This window comes from Alligator mississippiensis, chromosome 1 (genome assembly GCF_030867095.1).
Source record: "Alligator mississippiensis isolate rAllMis1 chromosome 1, rAllMis1, whole genome shotgun sequence".
Lineage (NCBI taxonomy): Eukaryota > Metazoa > Chordata > Crocodylia > Alligatoridae > Alligator > Alligator mississippiensis.
The window spans coordinates 436,098,011-436,117,812 of NC_081824.1; the positions used below are offsets into that span (position 1 = coordinate 436,098,011).

Below are 19,802 nucleotides of genomic sequence, written 5' to 3' on the forward strand. Positions count from 1 at the left end.
AAGACCAGCAGGAAAGGTTTCAAAGTTTAGAAGTGGCCACCCTGCTAAGGCACGGTTTGCAGAAGAATGGGGATTGATTTACTTATTCCGCCCAAGCTGCATTGCCTGTAACTAACATCGCTTTAGAGATACCCCCACACCACAGAGGAGCAAACAGCCACTTGTCCACCCAGAGACCTGTGGAGGCTCCATGGAAGAGTTGCCCCAGACCAGGATTTAGCGGCAAGCTGCTGGGGGGGGGGGGGCTCTGTACCCAAGGAGGGGAAGGAGATGCCTGTGCCTTCTGTTCACAGCTGCCTGCCACAGGTGAAGAGGGTTAAAAATGCCTGTAAAAAAGTAGAAGCCGGCTCTGTGCTGCTGCTGGAGCCATGTGCCAGGGTGGGGGACTGGGGAGAGCCGGCAGTGCAGGGTGTCAGCGCTGCCTTTTGCCTCAGGACCAAGAGGAGGGAGGGCTGGAGGCCCAGCTGCACCCATGGCTGGGCTGGGGCAAGCTGGCAGCTGCGATGGAGAGAACAGCAGGCTCAGAGCAGGTCCCGGGCAGGGGACGGGGTCTGAGCCAAAACAGCCCCTGTGTGTAGCTGGGCTGAGGTCCAGGCGGCCAATGGGAGGGAGGGAGGTGCGGAGCCACATGGCGGGGAGGCAGCAGCTAGGCAGGGGTCCTGCAATGGGAGGGGAGGGGCCAGCCTCAAAAGCACCCAGAGGGGCTCCTCTCCTCCCTCCCCCCCAACCTTGCTCTGCCTGGGCCAGGCAGTTTATATGCAAGCCACAATGGAGAGCCTGGGGTGGGGGTCTCTGTCCCCCACATCGCTATGTACATGGCAGGAGGCAGCCAGGGCTCGGTCCAGCAGGCGCATCTGGCCCTGCTCGCCCAGGCAAGGAGGCGCAGCAATGTGGCAGGCGCTGGGCTGGGTTGGGCTGGGCTGGCAGGGGGCTGCGGGAGGGCAGGGGGGGCTTGGCAGCCCAGGGGAGGAATCATCAGCATGAGCCAGACCCAGATCCGTCCAGCCCCGGCCATCAGGACAGCACCACGCTTTGCAGGAGTCCCGCGCCCGCCGTGTCCAAGCGGGGCTGGGAGGGGCGGGCGGCGCCCGAGTCCTGCGGGGCCCGGCCCAGGCGGGCGTCTCTCCCGGGGGGCTTCCCGGCCCCGGCCCCGGGCTGCGGGCCCCGGCTGCTGCAGTGGTCCCGCTCATACTCCTCCTGCGCCCTCTGCATCTTCCGCTTCTTCATCCTGCGCTTGTGGACGTGGAAGGTGGCGAGCGAGAGGAGCACGAGGCCGAGGATGAGGGCGACCAGCACGACCAGCACCAGCGCGGACGAGAAGGACTGGAAGAGCTGCCCCACTTGCGCCACGCAGGCGCTGCCGGCGCTGGTCCGGTTGGCGAGGCAGGGCGGCAGGGACAGCCTCCGCTCCTTGGACAGCCGGGCACTCATGGAGGAGGCTGGCGGAGGCCGGGACGGGGCTGGGGGGGCCCCCGGCGGCAGGGGGCTGGCGGAGCTCCCGCCTGCAAAGCGAGCGGACAGCGGGTGAGCACTGCAGCCAGCGGAGCCCGCGCCGCCGCCCGCCGCCCAACAAGTTGCTCGCTCCCTCCCGCCCGCCGCCGCCGCCGCTGCTCACCTGCGCTGGCCGGGCGGAGGACGCGGCGCGGAGCCGGTGCGGGGCTGCAGCAGGCGCGGACTGAGCCGGAGCCGCCGCCGCTCCGCGAGCGCAGCGCGCAGCCTATAGCCGGCCCGGCCGGTGACGTCAGGCCCCGCCCCCGCGCCCACCTGCGCACCCCCGTGCCCTCCCCCGCCCCCTCCCAGGCCCTTACCTCAGCCCCGCCCCGCCCCCACCCTCCCCCCTTCTCCTACTTAACCCCAGTCCTTCCCCTCCGGGGGCAATCCTTGTACCCCCTTCCCCATGCCCACAACTTCCCAGCACTTTCCCCATCCACATCCAACCGACCGGCCCCCAGCCCCTACCTACAGTCATTCCCAGCAGTGCCCTAGCAACGAAGTTTGGCACCCGGGGCAAAGCCCACAGTGGCAGCCCGGCCTGGCTGGGGGGCCCTGGGAGGGCAGCAGTGTCAGGAGCTGCCCTCCCCCCGCATCTCTGCACCCCTCCAAGTGAGCAGCTTGCAGCTCCATCTGCACCCCGCCCCGGCTGGGCAGCGCCTAGTGTGCCCTTCCGCCCCGGGGCAGTCACCCTGCTCAACCCTCCCTCCCCCCGCGACAACTTTGCCAAGGCACTGATTCCCAGTACTACATGGTCCAATCCCTCCCCTCTCACAACTCACAGACATCCAGTGCCCACACCCACTACTCCCCCAGTGTTTTTCCCATCTAAATCCAATCCGCTGGTCCTCCAGCCCCCACCTACAGTCATTACCAATATTACAGGGTCCAATCCCTCCCCTCTCACAACTGCCAGCCATGTAACCTCCTCACAAACATCCATCCCACACACTCAACCTCCCCAACACTTTCCCCATCTACATCCAATGCATTGGTCCTCCAGCCCCCAGTCCCATGCCTCATTCCTTTTCACTTATTTCCCAAGTCTTCACCTGTAGTCCCTACCCTGAAACCCATTCTCCTAACTCTCTTACACCAACCACGCAACTCCTTATTCTTGTGTGATAGATGCCAGGCTCTGGAAGCAAGGCAGTTTCAAAGCCTATTCTACTGAGATGTCACAGAAACTATAGACATGTGGTATATTTGATTTGCTCTATCAAGATGATGCATGTTATGCACCTTTTACAAAAACAAATGGGTACAAACTGACCATGAATACATTCCATATAAAAATCAGAGGTAGGTTTCTAACCAGCAAAGCAATGAGGTTTTGAAAATAAGCCTCTACATGGAGCAGTGGGGGCAAAAAACTCCTCACTTTTAAGATACAACTTGATACATTTCTGAAAAGGATTACTTGATATGGCTGTTTAGGACTGGAAGCATAGGTGGATTAACACACAGGCCAGCTGGGGCCCCCAGATGCCTGGAGGGCAGGTACAGGGGAGGTTTTGCACAGACAAAACCTGTGGCCGAGCCAGGTGTGAGCAATGTGGTGGGCCACAGCTGCCAGCTATCGGGTGGGCCGCTGGGCATGACTGCACCAGAGCCTTGGGAGCGGCCAGAGTCACAGACAGCAGGAAGCAGGGCACTGGCCATTGGCAGGGCAACCTCAGTGCAGCCAGGTCCCAGCCTGGCCTGGTTGCAATCCTCCACATTGGGCAGGTGCCACTGCAGCTGAACTAAGCCGCAGTGGGGTGCGGGGATGTTCCTGGAGCTCAGTGGCACCACACACACCTGGTGGGCAGTGGCACTGTACCCCTGGCATCTCTCAGCCACAGGGCGATGTTGTGCAGGATCCTGCACAACTGGACCCGGGCTCCGGCTCCGGCACAGACCTATGGACAGGGGCAACCCAAGGTTAATTTTTTAACCCACAGGCCAAAGGGGCAGCCCAGGGCTCCAGTAAATCTTATTCCACCTCTGACTAGAAGAAGAGCCAGACTTCATCAGCCAGGGAGTCCTCTCTAGTCCTATGATCCTAAGCTCTTTCCCTACAAATCAGTGCCCAGGGTAGCAGTCCCAGTCACCCCACACTAGTTATGCTACTGCTGGGTAGCCCTCCTTCACTGCTCCAGCTAGGGAACAGGGGTGAGGCCATAGCTGGAGTACTACATCCAGTTTTGGGATCCACAATTCAAAAAGGATGTGGAGAAGCTGGAGAGAGTGCAGAAGAGAGCCACACACATGATCAGAGGTCAGGAAAACAGACCTTATGATGAGAGGCTGAGAGCCATGGGGCTCTTCAGCCTAGAAAAGGGCAGGCCCAGGGGTGACCTGGTGGCCACCTATAAGTTTATCAGGGGTGCTCATCAGGATCTGGGGGAACATCTGTTCACCAGAGTGCCTCAAGGAATTACAAGATTGAACAGTCACAAACTCTGCCGCAACCGATTCAGACTGGACATAAGGAAGAATTTCTTTATTGTCCAAGCCCCCAAGATTTGGAATAGACTGCCACCGGAGGCGGTTCAAGCACCCACTTTGAATGCCTTCAAGACACATTTGGATGCTTATCTTGCTGGGATCCTGTGATCCCTGCTGACTTCCTGCCCATGGGGCAGAGAGCTGGACTCGATGATCCTCCAGGGTCCCTTCCAGCCCAAATGTCTATGAAATTGTATTCTTAGCTCAATGGATGTGTGTCCTGTGGAAGCTAAATTTACTGGGAGTAGTTAATGCAGATCACCAATACAGGTAACAATTCAGACCCCTAGAAGAAGATTGCACATATGGGTCTGCTCTGGGGTTCCAGAGGTCTGAAAAACATAAAAGAAAAATTATAAAAGAATCTTGATTTGGGACACGGAAACTAAGTAGAGTGTTGTGCTAATGAAATAGGGTGCTCATTCAGAGTTACCATGGGCATCTCTGCACAATACTGTATTGTGCCAGGTAAACATACTCAGAGAGTCGCACCGGAACAATGATCTGGCACATCTGTGTGTTGCATCATCCAGGACCCCATGTGGAAGATATGTAATACTGATAAACTAAGTACATGCGGACTCTGTTTATTGTTTTCTCTGTAATACTTTTGGCCTAGATAAATAGTACTCAGCTTTGTGCAAGCTGACTGTCCCCTGTTAACTGTTGCTTTTCCTTCAGAGAAACACAAGCTACAAGACCTGAATTAAGCTGAGGTACAATGGGGTAATATTACATTGGACTGCCAGGGAACAGCAATGTAGGGCCATAAGGAGGAATATGCAGACTTGACTAAAAAAGATGTTTGCCTGAGAACTGAAAGAGGTTTTCCTTGGGGAAGTCATAAAGAGGACAAGATATAGTTGAACCCAGAACTGGGATACCCTAACCCACATTTACTTACCCAAAGAACTCTGCCACTTAGCACAACCACTCAATATAGTCAGCATCCCCATTTTCACACTCCATGCATTTGCGCTGCCATCACTGCTGACACCTACTTAATACCACAGGCACAATATCTGAGCACTCATACAACCCCAATATCCTATCTTGCATAAATACCTACTCCTTTCTATGCCATATCTTCTTGCTCCAGTACTTCTCCCTGTACAAACTCAGTCCTGTCCTCTCCCATGTATACCCAATGGCACAAAAAAGGACACAAAAATATGTCATTTTCTTTAAAAACACATCATCAGTTCTCTTGGTCTAAAGGCAGTTTCCAAGTTGTGTTAAGTCAGTGCCTTTTTGGTTTTCTCTTAAAAGCAGTTGGGATAACAAGCACAGGATATGTTTTTATTTCATTTCATTTTATGTATTTCATTTTATATTAAGGTTTTTCCCCCATTATTTGTAGTTTTTAAGGGTCAGGTTAGCAGCCACAATACAAGGAAACACTCTAACACAACACAGCTACCTTATACTTAAAGCTTCCTTATACTTCATCCTGCTCTGAATGGAGTTGGAAGAACTTCAGTCTACACATACATTACATTTTTAGCCTCTGGCCCCAGTGTGATAACCCCCCCCCACTTTGTTACAACTTCTGTGTCATTTTGTAATGTGGACATTGGTCCATTACAAACTCAGTTACTGCAAATTACTCAAAAAGTCATCAGATGGTTAAAAATATCTTCAGAAAGAGCAAAAGCATGGACATTCATAAAGAAAACAGCATGCTGTCCCTATCACCTCCTTTCGCAACATCCTCCTTCTTACCAGTTAGGTTTGGTGTCACTAGAATCCCTGATGTTTATATTGCATCCCAAAACTGCATTGGAAGACACAGACGAGCATCTTTCAGTATTAACAAACAGGGAAACCACAAATGTTTTATCTAATGTCTATAACATTTATCCCAAGGAGAAGATCTTAGCTCTAGGGAGGGAAAGGCAGGCAGTAGAGAAGGGTGAGAGGAAGTGCGACTTCAAATCATTTTCAAATATTTTTAGCAGTTATTTAACCTGCTCACTTTCATGTGCATTTTCAAGTATTTCTGTTTCAGTGAAAAGGAGTGAAAAGCTGGGGTGGGTGTCTTTTGCTAACAAATAGTTTTACAGTTCTGGAAACAAGAGCCAACCAGAAGAGAAGGATTAAAGAGAAAAGGAAGAATAATGGCACACTAATTACATTCTGGTTAATAATTGCTATTAGTCAATTTGAAACAGGGATTCAAGTACCTGCAACTGGAGCACAAGGAATTTCACAAATGGGGAAAAAAATCTGTGTAATGTAGTTACATACCAGTAGCTGTACAGAATTCTTGCATTGTGATTAACTAAATAATGGATATATGACGTGAAGAAATGATAAAAATCCTTCAGTTACCTAGCGTAACAACAAGGAATATCAAATCTTCAAGGCTGTGGTGGCTTCCAAGTGTAAAATTGAGCACTGGTTAAGATGCAGTTACCTCCAAACTATATACAATTATGCAACTTGCAGAGGTTACACCCTCTGCTGAAGTATACTGCATTGGCCATTTGTATACTAGACAAAATGCAGAATTGCATATGCTGGTAGAAATGTTCTTTACAAGCTTTGGTAATTGCCAATTTTGGCTGGATTTACACTGGTAATAAATAAACCTCTTTGGGTACAAACAGAAGTTATGTTTTTTTGCATGATCAGCCCCCTAAAAGCACTTTATAGCTATACCCTGATACACATGCATGGCTGCAAAGCACTTTTTAAGTAGCTGATTGTGCAAAAAAATAACCCTTATCAAATGAGGTATCAAAAGAAGGTGCTCTACATTAGAGCACCTTAGGGAATTTGTATTTCTCAGGGTTAATTTGTTTCATGATTGGGGCTGGGCTGATGTAGCCTAGCCCTGTCCCAGGGCTGTCAGCAGGAAGGGAGGAAGAACTGGGAAAGTAAGCTGCTGGCTGAGGGTTGTCTGGCCTCAGATGGAGGTGGGGATGGATCAGAGCCCCACCAACATTGCACCCACCCCGCCAACCTCTACCTTCCAACTGAGGCTGGTCAAGCCCCAGCTGGCAGCTCACTCCCCCTCCCCTCCCACTGACAGCCCCAGAGCTGGTAGACAGGGTGGGACTGGGGAGAAGGATGGCTTCTCAGCTGGGAAGAAGGGCTATTCCTTGACTGGCTGCTCTTCTGCAGGCAGGCTCAATCCCCGCACCCACTCCGACCCAACAGGCAAATGCCTGTTGGGTCAGGGGGGCACTCTAACTCATGGTGCTTTATGTAAAATGCCATGAGTTAGAAAAGGGGCCTGTACATCTGTCAGCGCCCTTTATATCTTTACTGAGCCATTGAAAACCCACCTTGACTTTACTTCACCAATTAAGCATGGAGCTAATTTTGGTAGTTCAGTCTCTCTAATATGGACGCTCTTCACTGATGCAATCGTCTAATGCTGTAGTGCTCAACCTTTCTGGGCTGTGGGCAGGATGACTAGTGCAGAGTTGGTCCATAGCCAGATCTAGTGTAGAGGATCCATCTGTGGGCCCATGGGATTGGCACGTGGGTGTGATCTGGTGCGTGGCCCCAGCCCTGCATACCAGGTAGGCCATGTGTGTGGCAGATCAGACCTGTCAGCCTGATCCAGTACACAGGACCACATCATCTGGCCATGGGGCTTAAAAATCAGGTGGTGTGAGAACAATGACAGTGTTAATTGCTGCTGCCCCTTTGCTACCAAATTTGCAGACCTGTGGGGAGCCCCATGGGCCAGATGACATTGGCTCTGCAGGCTGGAGGTTGAGCACCACTAGTCTAATGAGATTGCTCATGTGAGCAAAGACTACTATGAGTAAGAGTTTTCCATTAGCCCATAGCTATTAATGACTCTTCCTGAAAAATTTTGTTGTGCCGTCATCATTTTAATTTAGTGGTAGATTACATATAGAATAATTCATGATCCCTTTTGCAAAAAGATTGATGTCATTATTTGCCACACAGCCCAAGTACTTGATGAATGTCACCAACCCCAATATTGATTTGCAGTCTCCCTATGGGATTAGGACCATCTGTACATAAGACTTTTCAGACACCCACAGAGTCATCAGCTAGTATAGACAGAAAGCAGGGCAGGTTGGCACATTACAAACTAACTCATTCAGAAATACTTAAGCTTTCACTAGCAACAACCTATGCTATCATAGCATCTGACAAAGGCTGTGGCTATGACTGTGGTTTCTCTCTAACACTGCTCTGCCTTCCGCCTGACTTCAGAACAACACGACTAACTACCTCTCTCTATTACTATTATTGAGCTAAGTAATTTAAGAATAGCCCTTGTAGCCTAGTACCTCACACAGAACTAATTTTACATGTAAAAAGTAGTACATTTGTAATTCTTATGTACTAGTAGCTCAAGTAATATCCTGGACATTATAATCCTGCAGCTCTCAAAAATACTGTAGATAAGTATCCTAGAGCATTAGTTAATTGCAAATCATTCAGCTAAGGCCAAAGAAACTGGTGTCCAGGAAACCCTGATCCAGTACAGAAGCTTCTTTTTTTTTCCTTTTGAAAAGAGGAGAGTTTGCATGATATTGTCTCAGGATTACATGACTCTATGGAAAGGCTGCTTAATAAGCTTTAGCCCAATTTTATATGTACACTTGTATCCTTATTTTACAAACATCCTCAATTCTTGCACTGTGAAGAATATAACTACCATGCTGGGCAATGAGAAAAGTCAAATATATGTTATTCAGATGAAGGATGGTTATAGGAATGGGGATATAGAAAACAAGGTTTCCTTCACTGATTTCAGTGGGGTGGAGCATGACCCTAGCAGCAGAATTTGAGCCTAGACTGCATTTATAACTAACTGACCTATATAGGGCACACATTGAAGAAGTATAGGGATCTTCATTTTCATTACAACTGAGGGCCTATATAACTGCAAAGTACATGCGTTGACTGATGAGTAGTTGATTTGATTAAAATTAATTCAAGGAGAAAAAAAGGAAGGCAGGATTTTATCAGTAACAGCACATTTAAAATGCTATTTGTTTTTCCAATAGACAATAGGTTTTAGTAAGGTAGTGCCAATCTAATGACCTTTCAGATTTAATCCTTTTGCTCTTCTTAATAGTTTAGAGTTTGATCAGAGAATTCAAAGGAGCAGACTTTCATTATTTTTTAAAAGTGGAGAATGTGGCTGGCAAAACCTGAGAGTAAGAATAGAAGTGGATATCACAAGGAAAAAAAATGCCTTGCTGTTGTTATTTAGTTTAACGGCAGAGAGGTTGTAGCATAATGATCCGTAATTTAAATCAGATTTTATGTTAGCAGCCCCTCATCTGTTTCTCATAACACAGTTTAAATGCATTTCAGAGATAATTCCACATATCATTCACTCCAATATTTGACATTGGTTGAGTTGCTTGTTTGGTGAAATGCTGTGCTTGGATGAATGCGTGAGGTACCCATTAAGTATAGTGGCAATTGTAGGCGTAATTACAAAGGCAGAATTTGATGCAATATTCTTTGCTACCAGCTAAACTGCAACATGAAAAAGCATCAACAAGAAGTAGAGCAGTGTCAAATTTCCAGAAGCAGAAGACTTCTGTAGAAATATATGTTTATAACCTTGGAACTTGGAGGTGAGAAATGATAGCAGTATTCCCCTAGAACACTTCAACCTATAATTTTACAATTTAGTAAAATAACATTGGTATAACGAGCAACTCCACTCTTACAGATCGCCCATGCAATTCACACATGTAACTTCCATTCACAGCCTAGACAGTGTCCTGTAATTGTTATTTTCCCTTCATAGAGCTAGAGTATGACTAACCTCCTGTAAGGGAATATAGTGAGGAGAAAGAATGGGAAGAGCTTTACCCACTCCTGTCCCTTTTCACAAGAGCTGGACCTAAACCAGTGGCAGGCAATTATTTCGGCTGAAGGGCTGCTTAATGAGTTTTGGTGAGCTGTCAGGGCCACAAAGGTAGCCACACCCCTTGACAGGTGCCCCACCCCTTGGTAGTCATCTTGGAACCAGACACCCCACCCCCTAACTGTGGCCTTTGCTACCAGAAGTCCCTCCCCTTGTCCCTGAAAGTACCCCTTTTGGGAAGGGGGTTTACCATCATGAAACTGGGAAAAAAAAATTATATACTAAAAATCAAACATTGACAATAACATATTTTAATTTTATTTAAAAAAATATTTTTGACCCGATTTGTGTGTGTTTGTATGGTGTATATGGAGGTGATTGCATAATAGCTCAAAATTATGTCTTACTCTTGTATATTGCAGGGGTATATGGGATATGGGTGGGTGGGTATGGAGTTTGTGTGTGTGTGTGTGAGGTGTGGGGAAGGGTGCAGGAGTGTGTGTGGATGTGGGTGGGTATGGGGGTTTGGGGGGTTTGTGGGGGGCTGTGGGGTTGTGTGGGCAGTGGGGATGGGGTGTGCATGGGGAGTGTGGGTGCATATGATGGTGGGGTACATGCACATAGCAGTGAGCAGGGCTCCCCCCAGAAGTGCGTGGGTGTGGGGTGGTACATGTGGGGAGGGGTGTGGGGGTTTGTGGGAGTGTGTGAGGGAGGGTGTGGGTGGATGTGATATATATGTAGGGATGTGATTGTGTGTGGGGGGTGGGGTTTGCGGGGGATGGTTTGTGGATATGGTGGGGTCTGCATGGGAGCCACTCCATGCATACCCCCCTGAGCTGGTCAGCATCTGCTCCTGCCCCACAACAGCCCAGAGCCCACGTATCCTGTGGCATTTCCCCACCACCACCACCAACACTTATCCCCAGCCCTGCCCCATACCCACTCTGCACTCACCCCAGCGGGAGTGGATCAGCCAGAAGCCCCAGACACATCCCCAACCCCAGCCCGCCCCATGCCTGCTCTGTGCCACCCACCAATGGTGTGTCCTGTTGCCCTCTGGACACACAGTGGAGCTGGGGTGGCTCTGCAGCTGGACTGCTCTTACAGGCAGCCCATGTGGCAGTGGCTCCTTCTGGCTGCTGCCATTGCTGGCCCCAGACCCGTGGTACTGGTGGGGAGCCACACCACAGAGCCCCAACCTGGCCCTTCCCATGCCTGCTCCAGACTCACCTGCCCATGCCAAGCAGCAGGAGCAGCTGGGCAGAAACTGTTGCTCAACGCAGGGGAAAAGCAGCCCCTCCTCCTCACCGCTGCTGGGTCGTTCCTGCTGCAGCCACCCATAGCCCATGCCAGGCTGTCCTACATCTCTACTGCCATCACTACCAGCAGTGGCAGTGCAAAGCAGCCACAGGGCAGTCTAGTGCAGGCTTCAGGTGGCTGCAGCAGAAAGAGTCCAGCAGTGGTAAGGAGGAAGGGCTGCTTTTCCCCCATGCTAAGCAACAGTTTCTGCCTGGCAGCCACTGCTGCTGTTGCTGCTGAGCCTGAGTAGGCAAGTCTAGAGCAGACACAGGGCGAGTCAGGGTGGGGCTGTGCGGCTCAGGTCCCCGCCAGTCATTAACAACGTGTACCCCCCACAGCTGGGGGGGCATGGCAGCAGCGGGAGTGCAGTGGAAGTAAATGGGAACTCCTGCAAACGCCACTGATGCTGTCAGCAGTGGAGGGGTGGGGGTGAGTGGCAAGCACCGCCCCTGCCACCAGTACCACAGGGCTGAGGCTAGTGGTGGCAGCAGCTGGAAGGAGCCACCACCACCTGTGCTGCCTAGACAGGTAGTCCAGCTGTGGAACCGCCATGGTCCCACTGCATACCCAGGGGGTGACAGGACACACCATGGCTGGACAATGCCTGGGCTAGGTGGGACTAAGAGACCCACCGTGGGTTGGACAAAGATTCTCTGTGGGCTGGATCCGGACCAGGGACCATATTTTGCCCCCCTCTGACCCAATCCGATTGGGTAACAGTCCTTGCTTTCTGCCAACCTTCTAGCAGCCTGACAAAAGAGTATGTTCGAGCAGCAGGCCAGTGAAGGAACTAAGGCACCATACCAGTGCCTATTTCTTCATTGGGCAGCAGAGTTAGCCAGGCACGGGGCACAGAGCAAGGATAGGGGATTTATGTTATTCTTTACTAGAGCTGGTTAGGAATTTTTAGTCACAACAGAATTTTTGTCAGAAAACACCAGATGATTGACACTGAATTGTTTCTTGGGGAAAAGTTTACCAGGAGGAAATTTTGACATGGAGGAATGGAAGAGCAGAGACTTGGAGTTGGCTGTCTCACATCACAGGGGTGATACCCAGCTCACCAGGCTCTTGGTCATCTGGGAACACATGTAGGTCTCTCTTGTTCATTTTTTACCAAAATTGCTTGTAAAGATCCTGGATTAATTCCAAGGAAGAATAGAAAAAGAATCTCCAAAATCTTGATGGGATGAAAAACCTAATTCTCATCAGCTCCCCTACTAACATATCCCAAGAGAAATGGGCTTACTCTGCTCCAGGCTCTATGTTGCTTTTCTCCACTGCAGTGAATAGCTCGCATTTTGCCCACAGACTTCTGTGATTATTTATTTTTTAAACTATTGTATAAAGAACTAAATTAGCATGATTCATTATTATTCTATTCAGGTTCTTACTTCACATACCCTCACCACATATTATACCACTGGCTTTATTGTTTTATTTTGAATAGCAGTACAGTTGCACACCTCTGGTACCAAACAGTTGGGAATATTCTTTTAGCATGTAGTTCCAATATTGCTCCATGGCTGACAGTTACAGAAGAAAGCTTTATGTTTTAGACTTGCCTTTGGCTCTGGCTTGTGGTAAGGATGTGAATGAGCTATAATTTTCTCTCCAGTTTAATTCATTTTAGAAGTTCTGCTTTTCTTAATGATAAATATAGATTCATAGATGTTAGGGTCGGAAGGGACCTCAATAGATCATCGAGTCCGACCACCTGCATAGGCAGGAAAGAGTGCTGGGTCTAGATGACCCCAGCTAGATGCTTATCCAACCTCCTCTTGAAGACCCCCAGGGTAGGGGAGAGCACCACCTCCCTTGGGAGCCTGTTCCAGACCTTGGCCACTCGAACTGTGAAGAAGTTCTTCCTAATGTCTAGTCTAAATCTGTTCTCTGCTAGCTTGTGGCTATTATTTCCTGTAACCCCCGGGGGCGCCTTGGTGAATAAAACCTCACCAATTCCCTTCTGTGCCCCCATGATGAACTTATAAGCAGCCACAAGGTCGCCTCACAACCTTCTCTTGTGGAGGCTGAAAAGGTCCAGGTTCTCTAGTCTCTCCTTGTAGGGCTTGGTCTGCAGGCCCTTGATCATACAAGTTGCCCTTCTCTGGACCCTCACCAGGTTATCCGCATCCTTCTTGAAGTGTGGCGCCCAGAATTGCATGCAGTACTCCAACTGCGGTCTGACCAGCGCCCGATAGAGGGGAAGTATCACCTCCCTGGACCTATTCGTCATGCATCTGCTGATGCATGATAAAGTGCGTTTGGCTTTTCTGATAGCTTCGTCACACTGCCGACTCATGTTCATCTTGGAGTCCACTAGGACTCCAAGATCCCTTTCCACCTCTGTGCCACCCAGCAGGTCATTCCCCAGGCTGTAGGTGTGCTGGACATTTTTCCTCCCTAGGTGCAGCACTTTGCATTTCTCCTTGTTGAACTGCATCCTGTTGTTTTCTGCCCACTTGTCCAACCTGTCCAGGTCTGCTTGCAGCTGTTCCCTGCCCTCCGGCGTGTCCACTTCTCCCCATAGCTTTGTGTCATCCGCAAACTTGGACAGAGTACATTTCACTCCCTCGTCCAAGTTGCTGATGAAGACATTAAAGAGTATCGGTCCAAGGACCGAGCCCTGCGGGACCCCACTGCCCACACCCTTCCAGGTCGAGACTGACCCATCCACCACGACTCTTTGGGTGCGACCCTCTAACCAATTCGCCACCCACGGGACTGTGTAGTCATCCACATCACAGCCTCTTAACTTGTTCACTAGTATGGGGTGGGATACCGTATCGAAGTCCTTCCTGAAGTCTAAGTATACGACATCCACCCCTCCTCCTGTGTCCAGGCGTTTTGTAACCTGGTCATAGAAAGAGACTAGATTGGTCAGGCACGATCTGCCTGCCACAAACCCGTGCTGGTTTCCCCTCAGCATAATTTGCCCTGCCGGGCTCTCACAAATGTGAGCCTTGATAATTTTTTCAAAGACTTTACCAAGGATGGAGGTGAGACTGACTGGCCTATAGTTGCCCGGGTCCTCCTTCCTCCCCTTCTTGAAAATGGGGAACACGTTAGCCCTTTTCCAGTCCTCCGGGAGTTGGCCCGTGTGCCACGAGCGTTCGAATATTCCTGCCAGTGGTTCTGCAATGATGTCGGCCAGTGCCTTCAGCACCCTCGGATGGAGCTCATCCGGGCCTGCCGACTTAAAGGCATCCAGTTCTTCCAAGTGACTCTGCACCACCTCAGGATCTACGTATGGAAGTCTGGCACCTTGCTGCTGCCTCTCTACAACCCCAGTGAGAGACTTGCCGTGCCCCTCACTTAGGAACACTGAGGCAAAGAACTCGTTGAGGAGTTCAGCCTTGTCCCCCCTGTCTGTCACCAATTGTTTCTGCCCATTTAGCAGCGGTCCTATTCCTCCCTGGGCCTTCCTTTTACTCCCAATATATCTAAAAAACAATTTCTTGTTGTCTTTTACTTGGGTTGCCATCCTCAGCTCCATGGTAGCTTTGGCCCGCCTAACTGCCTCCCTACAAGCACGAGCAGAGGAGGTATATTCATCTTTAGTGATCTCACCCTGTTTCCACTTTTTATGTGCTCCCCTTTTGGCCCTTAGGCTGCCCTGGATTTCTCTGGTCAGCCATGGAAGCCTCCTGGCCCCTTTCCCTTTTTTGCCTCACTTGGGGATCGTCTTGCTTTGTGCCCGAAGGATCGTTTCCTTAAGGCACAGCCACCCTTCTTGGGCTCCCATCCCTTCAAAACTCCTACTCTGCAGTGCATCCTTGACTAATAGCCTGAGTGCATTGAGATCAGCTTTCCTAAAGTCTAGCACTTTCACCCTACTAGTTACCTTACCCACTCAACGTCTTATGTTGAATTCTATTATTAGGTGATCACTGTCTCCCAAATGGCTACCAATCTGGAGGTCCCCTATCATGTTATCCCCTGCTGCCAATACCAGATCCAGTATGGCATTCCCCCTAGTGGGACCATGCACCTCCTGTGTCAGGTGGAGGTCCTGTACACAGGTTAGAAACCTGCGTGAGTGATGGGACCTTGCTGTTTGCGTCTCCCAGCAGATGTCCGGGTAGTTTAGGTCCCCCATGACTACCGCCTCTTTAGCTTTTATGGTCTCCGAGAGTTGCCTCAGGAGCCCCACATCTATTTCTTCCCCTTGGTGTGGGGTCTGTAGCAGACCCCTACCACCAAATCCCTTTCTCCTTGCCCCCCATGTAACCTAACCCACAATACTTCTACTTCCTCAACCTTGGACTCTGTCTTGATGAGGGTTGATGAATATTGCTCACTGACATAAAGTGCAACCCCCCCCCCCTTTCTTCCCCGACCTGTCCTTTCTGTATAATCTATAGCCCTCAATATGTACCGCCCGGTCGTGGGATGAATCCCACCAGGTCTGTTAGCCCCACTAAGTCATAGCTGTTTAGTGCAAGCAGGAGCGCTAGTTCATCCTGCTTTTTCCCCATGCTCCTAGCATTAGTATATAGGCACTTGAGCCCTGTGACTGGTGCCTTTGCTGCCCCCCCCCCCGCTTCGAGTCCAAAGGGGCCCATTGTTTCTTACCTTCTTGTTTCTTACCTGTTCTGTAGTGCTAGTCTCCCCATGGCTTTCAGGTTTCCAATGTTCTCCTTCTTCAAGCTAGGCTGTCCTTGTGGGTGCCACATGGTTTGGTGGTCCACAGCTTCCCCTGCCCTCGTACTCCCCTCCCCCCGACGAGCCTAGTTTAAAGCCCGCCGGAGGAGATCCGCCAACCTAGTAGAAAACACACGCTTACCTTTGGGGGACAGGTGAAGCCCATCCCAGCTGAGCATGTCCCTCGTTGTGATGTGCGGGTCATTGTCCAGGAAGCCGAAGCCTGCCTCAAGACACCACTGCTGAAGCCGCCAGTTGGTTTCTCGGATGCAGTTCTCATGCCGTCTTCCTCGTCCGGTCACTGGTAGGATGGAAGAGAAAACCACCTGTGCACCGAACTCCTTTAGCACGCCACCGAGAGCACTGTAGTCCGCCATCAGGTTTCATATGTTCATTTGGTTTTACATTCCCAGTCTGATTCTCTACATAAGTATAACAACATTAGCAGCTTCTATCCCAGGACGATCTCACATATATAGTTTTTATGGAGCTTTTGTTTCTTTTAAATGACAGAAACTTCCAGGAGCAAACCTCAAGAGCAGGCATTTCTACCCTCCTTTCTGAGAAGCCCATGAAGCAAGTGGAACTGCCCTGGTCAGGCATTGGAACGGGATCCCTAGAGAAACTGTGGAATCTCCATCCTCGGAAACTTTCAAAAGCAGGTTAGACAGACACTTGGCTGGGATGGTTTAGTCAGGGTTGATTCTGTCTTGAGTAGAGACTGGACTAGATGACCTTATGAGATCCCTTCCAGCCTTACTTTCCTATGATCCTGTGAGTTAAAGATGGACCTTTCTACTAGTTATTCTAATAGATTAATAATAATCTATTAATAAGGATGTGATGTGTGTAATTGATGACAAGTTATCACACTCTCATTCTTGGCACTTACCTGATATCATCTCGGATGTGCTAGTGAATAATCTGTTAAGTACAAAAACAATGCCATCATTTTCTAAGGAATTCATTTTCATCAAGACACAAGTCACTTATACGATAAAAACTGGCTTGCTCTACTGTTGTGTACACTGGACTTTGCTGGAGTACCATGCCATTTTATTACTGTAATGTTGGCCTTCCTCTCCTAACCCCTTTCTACTAAATTTTACAAGGCTTTTCATCATATGAGGCCTGCAATTAGAACGCAAGCATATCAGGGCAAGGACCATGCCAACTGATGCTTACTGTGAATATGACTCAAACACTCTTGAGCATTGTGAAATAATAAGCAAAGACCGTTAAGAATATTAAGAGGGGAGGGCAAATATAAATGCAATAACTATTGGGGAGTGATAAATTTAAATTGAGCTTTACTGTGTATAACTACTGTCTAGAACACCATGATTGAAGAAAATCATATTTGGATGTTACGAGGCAGTTTTTTGTATGAAATGGCATGTTTTCCAGCTATCCTGCACATGCTCAAAAGCAATCACGAAGCCATAAATTTGTTGCATGTACTCACATAAAAGTACAGAGGATATTCAGAACTGGGAGGAGTCTATAACCACATTCTCCCATTAGCCTGACTTTAGCATCTATGAAAGAAAAGTTGTATCTGTCTTTTTTCCTTGTTGTAGGTTATCATGGAAAGCTAAAGTATGTCAGAGGTGGCTCTGAGGAATCTAAAAAAAATTAATTAACCAGACAACAAATTACAGCATATCAATGTAGAAAAAGATGAGGAAATAGGCCTGGGATGGACAACACAGGCAACAGTATGCTGCTCCTGAGAAATAGAATTGTTCAGTGTGCTAATCTGGATTTAATTATGGCTTCTAGGGCACTTACACAAGTTATATTTTTCACGCAATCAGGCATCTGAAAGCACCCTACAGCCATGCCATGACATATGTTCATGGCTGCAGAGTGCTTTCAAAATGACCGATCACATGAAAAATTAACCCTCCTCAAATGAGGTATTAAATGAATGGGCTCTGCTTTAGAGCACCTTAGGGAACTTGTATTCCCTAGGGTTAATTTTTTGCACATTCAGGCCAGGTAGGTGTAACCCAGCCCCACTCTCAGGGTTTTCAGCAGTGAGAGAGGAGGAAAGCAGCAGCGAGATGCCAGTTGCTGTTGATCCACATATCCCCTACCTTGTGACCCTCTCCAGCTCTCCAGCTGCAGTACTGGGGGGAGCTGGGCCAAGACCATGAGGCAAGGAGGCTGTGTTCCATCCCTCCCCCTCCAACTCAGGCCAGGCAAAGCAGAGAGTGGGAAAGGAGCAGCACAAGCTTCCAGCTTGCCTGACCTGAGCTGGAGGAGGAGGGGTGGAATGGAGCCCCCTCATCTCATAGGCCCAGCCCAGCTCCTCCCCCCCTGCCCCCGTACCCAGGCATCCAATCCATTACCCCGCCCCTCCAACGCAGGCCAGTCAAAGCCCAACCAGCAGCTTGCTGCCATGGGTGGAGGGAGAAAAAATTATTTGGTGGGGCTGAGCGCACATGTGCATGCATGTGCATGTCCCCCAGCAGGTAAGTCTGTGGAGGAAGAGGCGGGGGGAGGGGAAAGGGCTATAGGGGGGGAGGCCCTGCACAGCCAGGATGGAGCTGTGAGTGGCTTGTCCGGGGGAGGGGTGTCCGGTGTGGGGAGAGGGTGGTAGCTCCTGCCACTGCAAACACACCAAAAGGGTATGGCAGGCATGTGCCTGGGATCTGTGTGGGGCAAGGTAGGCTGCTACTGCCATCTTGGGCTGTGCTGGGTGCTTCCCGGCTAGGAGTTGAGTTACGCTGCACTCAGGGCAGGCGGCGGCAGCACTGGGAGGGGTGTTGGGGTGGCTACAGCTAATTTTGGGTGACTGCAGCCCCCCCCCCCGGTAGCCCCTCTCCCAGCACCACTGCCACCCTAACTTGTATGATGATTTTTATAAGCCTGAGTGCAGCACAATCCAGTCCCCACACACTCTCCCACCTCCGGGAAGAGCCTGGCACTGCCTCAGCCCCAGCCTGCAGCAGCAGCCCACCCCACCCCACACAGATCTGGGGACACACACCCCGCATGCCTTCCAGGGGGTGCTCAGCGGCAGGAGCAGCATCCCCCCAAATAAGCCACTCACAGCTCAGTCCCATACCCCATCCCAGCTGTGCAGGGCCTGCCCCAGCTCCACTCCCTCCCTCACCACTGCCTGCTTGCCCCTCCTCACCCCTGCTGCAGCTGCCAGAAGCCCACAGCCCTACTGCTGCCCCACATTTGTGGAGGCTAAGCCACATTAGTTCCCCCCCACCACCACCTATGCTCACTGCTGACTGGGGCCAGTGCAGGCAGGTTCAATCCACCTGAACCAACCAGCAAATATTTGTTGGGTTAGGGGAGCGCTCTAACTCATTGTGCTTTATGTCAAGCACCATGAGTTAGAGAAGGTGCCTAAACATCTCTCTGTACCCCTAGAGTACAAGTGCACAAAAACTCAGGTAATAGAGGATTGAATAATTTAATGTATTTTTAAACGGACATTTTTAAAGGATTCCTTGTTGTGACTGTGGAATCATGTCCTAGAATCATGGAATATTCAAACTACCTTTTTAATTTCATAAATGTAATATGTATTTTGATAGGCTTGTTAGAGTTTGTCCTCCTGACCCTAGGTGAGCTAAAGACACTGGGGGTAATTAATGCAAATTACCAGTGTGGAAACAATGCAGGTAACAACTTTTTGGAAATATCACTCCACCTTCCAAAGAAAACAACATCCAGACTTATATGGCACTTCTGTAAGCCTTAAAAGGCAGAGGACTTGAAGCAGTGTAAAGTGACAGCCTCAAACTGTGTGAGAATCATTTACATACCATCCAAGAAGGGATAGCCCTAAGACTCACTAGCACAGAAAGCCCAACAGAAGAAGACCAGATGTACTTCAGAGTGTCTCTATGGAAAAAGGTGACTACCCAGTGAATAAGGCATGCATATAAGCCATTTGTAGCTTTAAAATATGCTTTTTCTGAAATGGTTTTATTTTGAGTAAATAACTTTTTGCTTCATGAAAGCAAAGTGGTCGGTGCATAACAATGTCATTGTCCCTGAGATTATATAACTGCAGGTGCTAAAAAGGCATTTGCTG

General features: G+C 49.6%; 1 protein-coding gene across 1 annotated transcript; it reads right to left on the reverse strand.

Moving 5' to 3' along the window:
• Positions 1 to 1,014: 1,014 nt before the first annotated feature.
• Positions 1,015 to 16,644, reverse strand: C1H11orf87 (chromosome 1 C11orf87 homolog). Its single transcript, XM_006265887.4, has 2 exons — positions 16,635 to 16,644; positions 1,015 to 1,502 (listed from the first exon to the last, which is right to left on the reverse strand). The coding sequence occupies exons 1-2, from the start codon at positions 16,642 to 16,644 to the stop codon at positions 1,015 to 1,017; spliced, it is 498 nt and encodes a 165-aa protein (XP_006265949.3).
• Between the last annotated feature and the right edge of the window lie 3,158 nt (positions 16,645 to 19,802).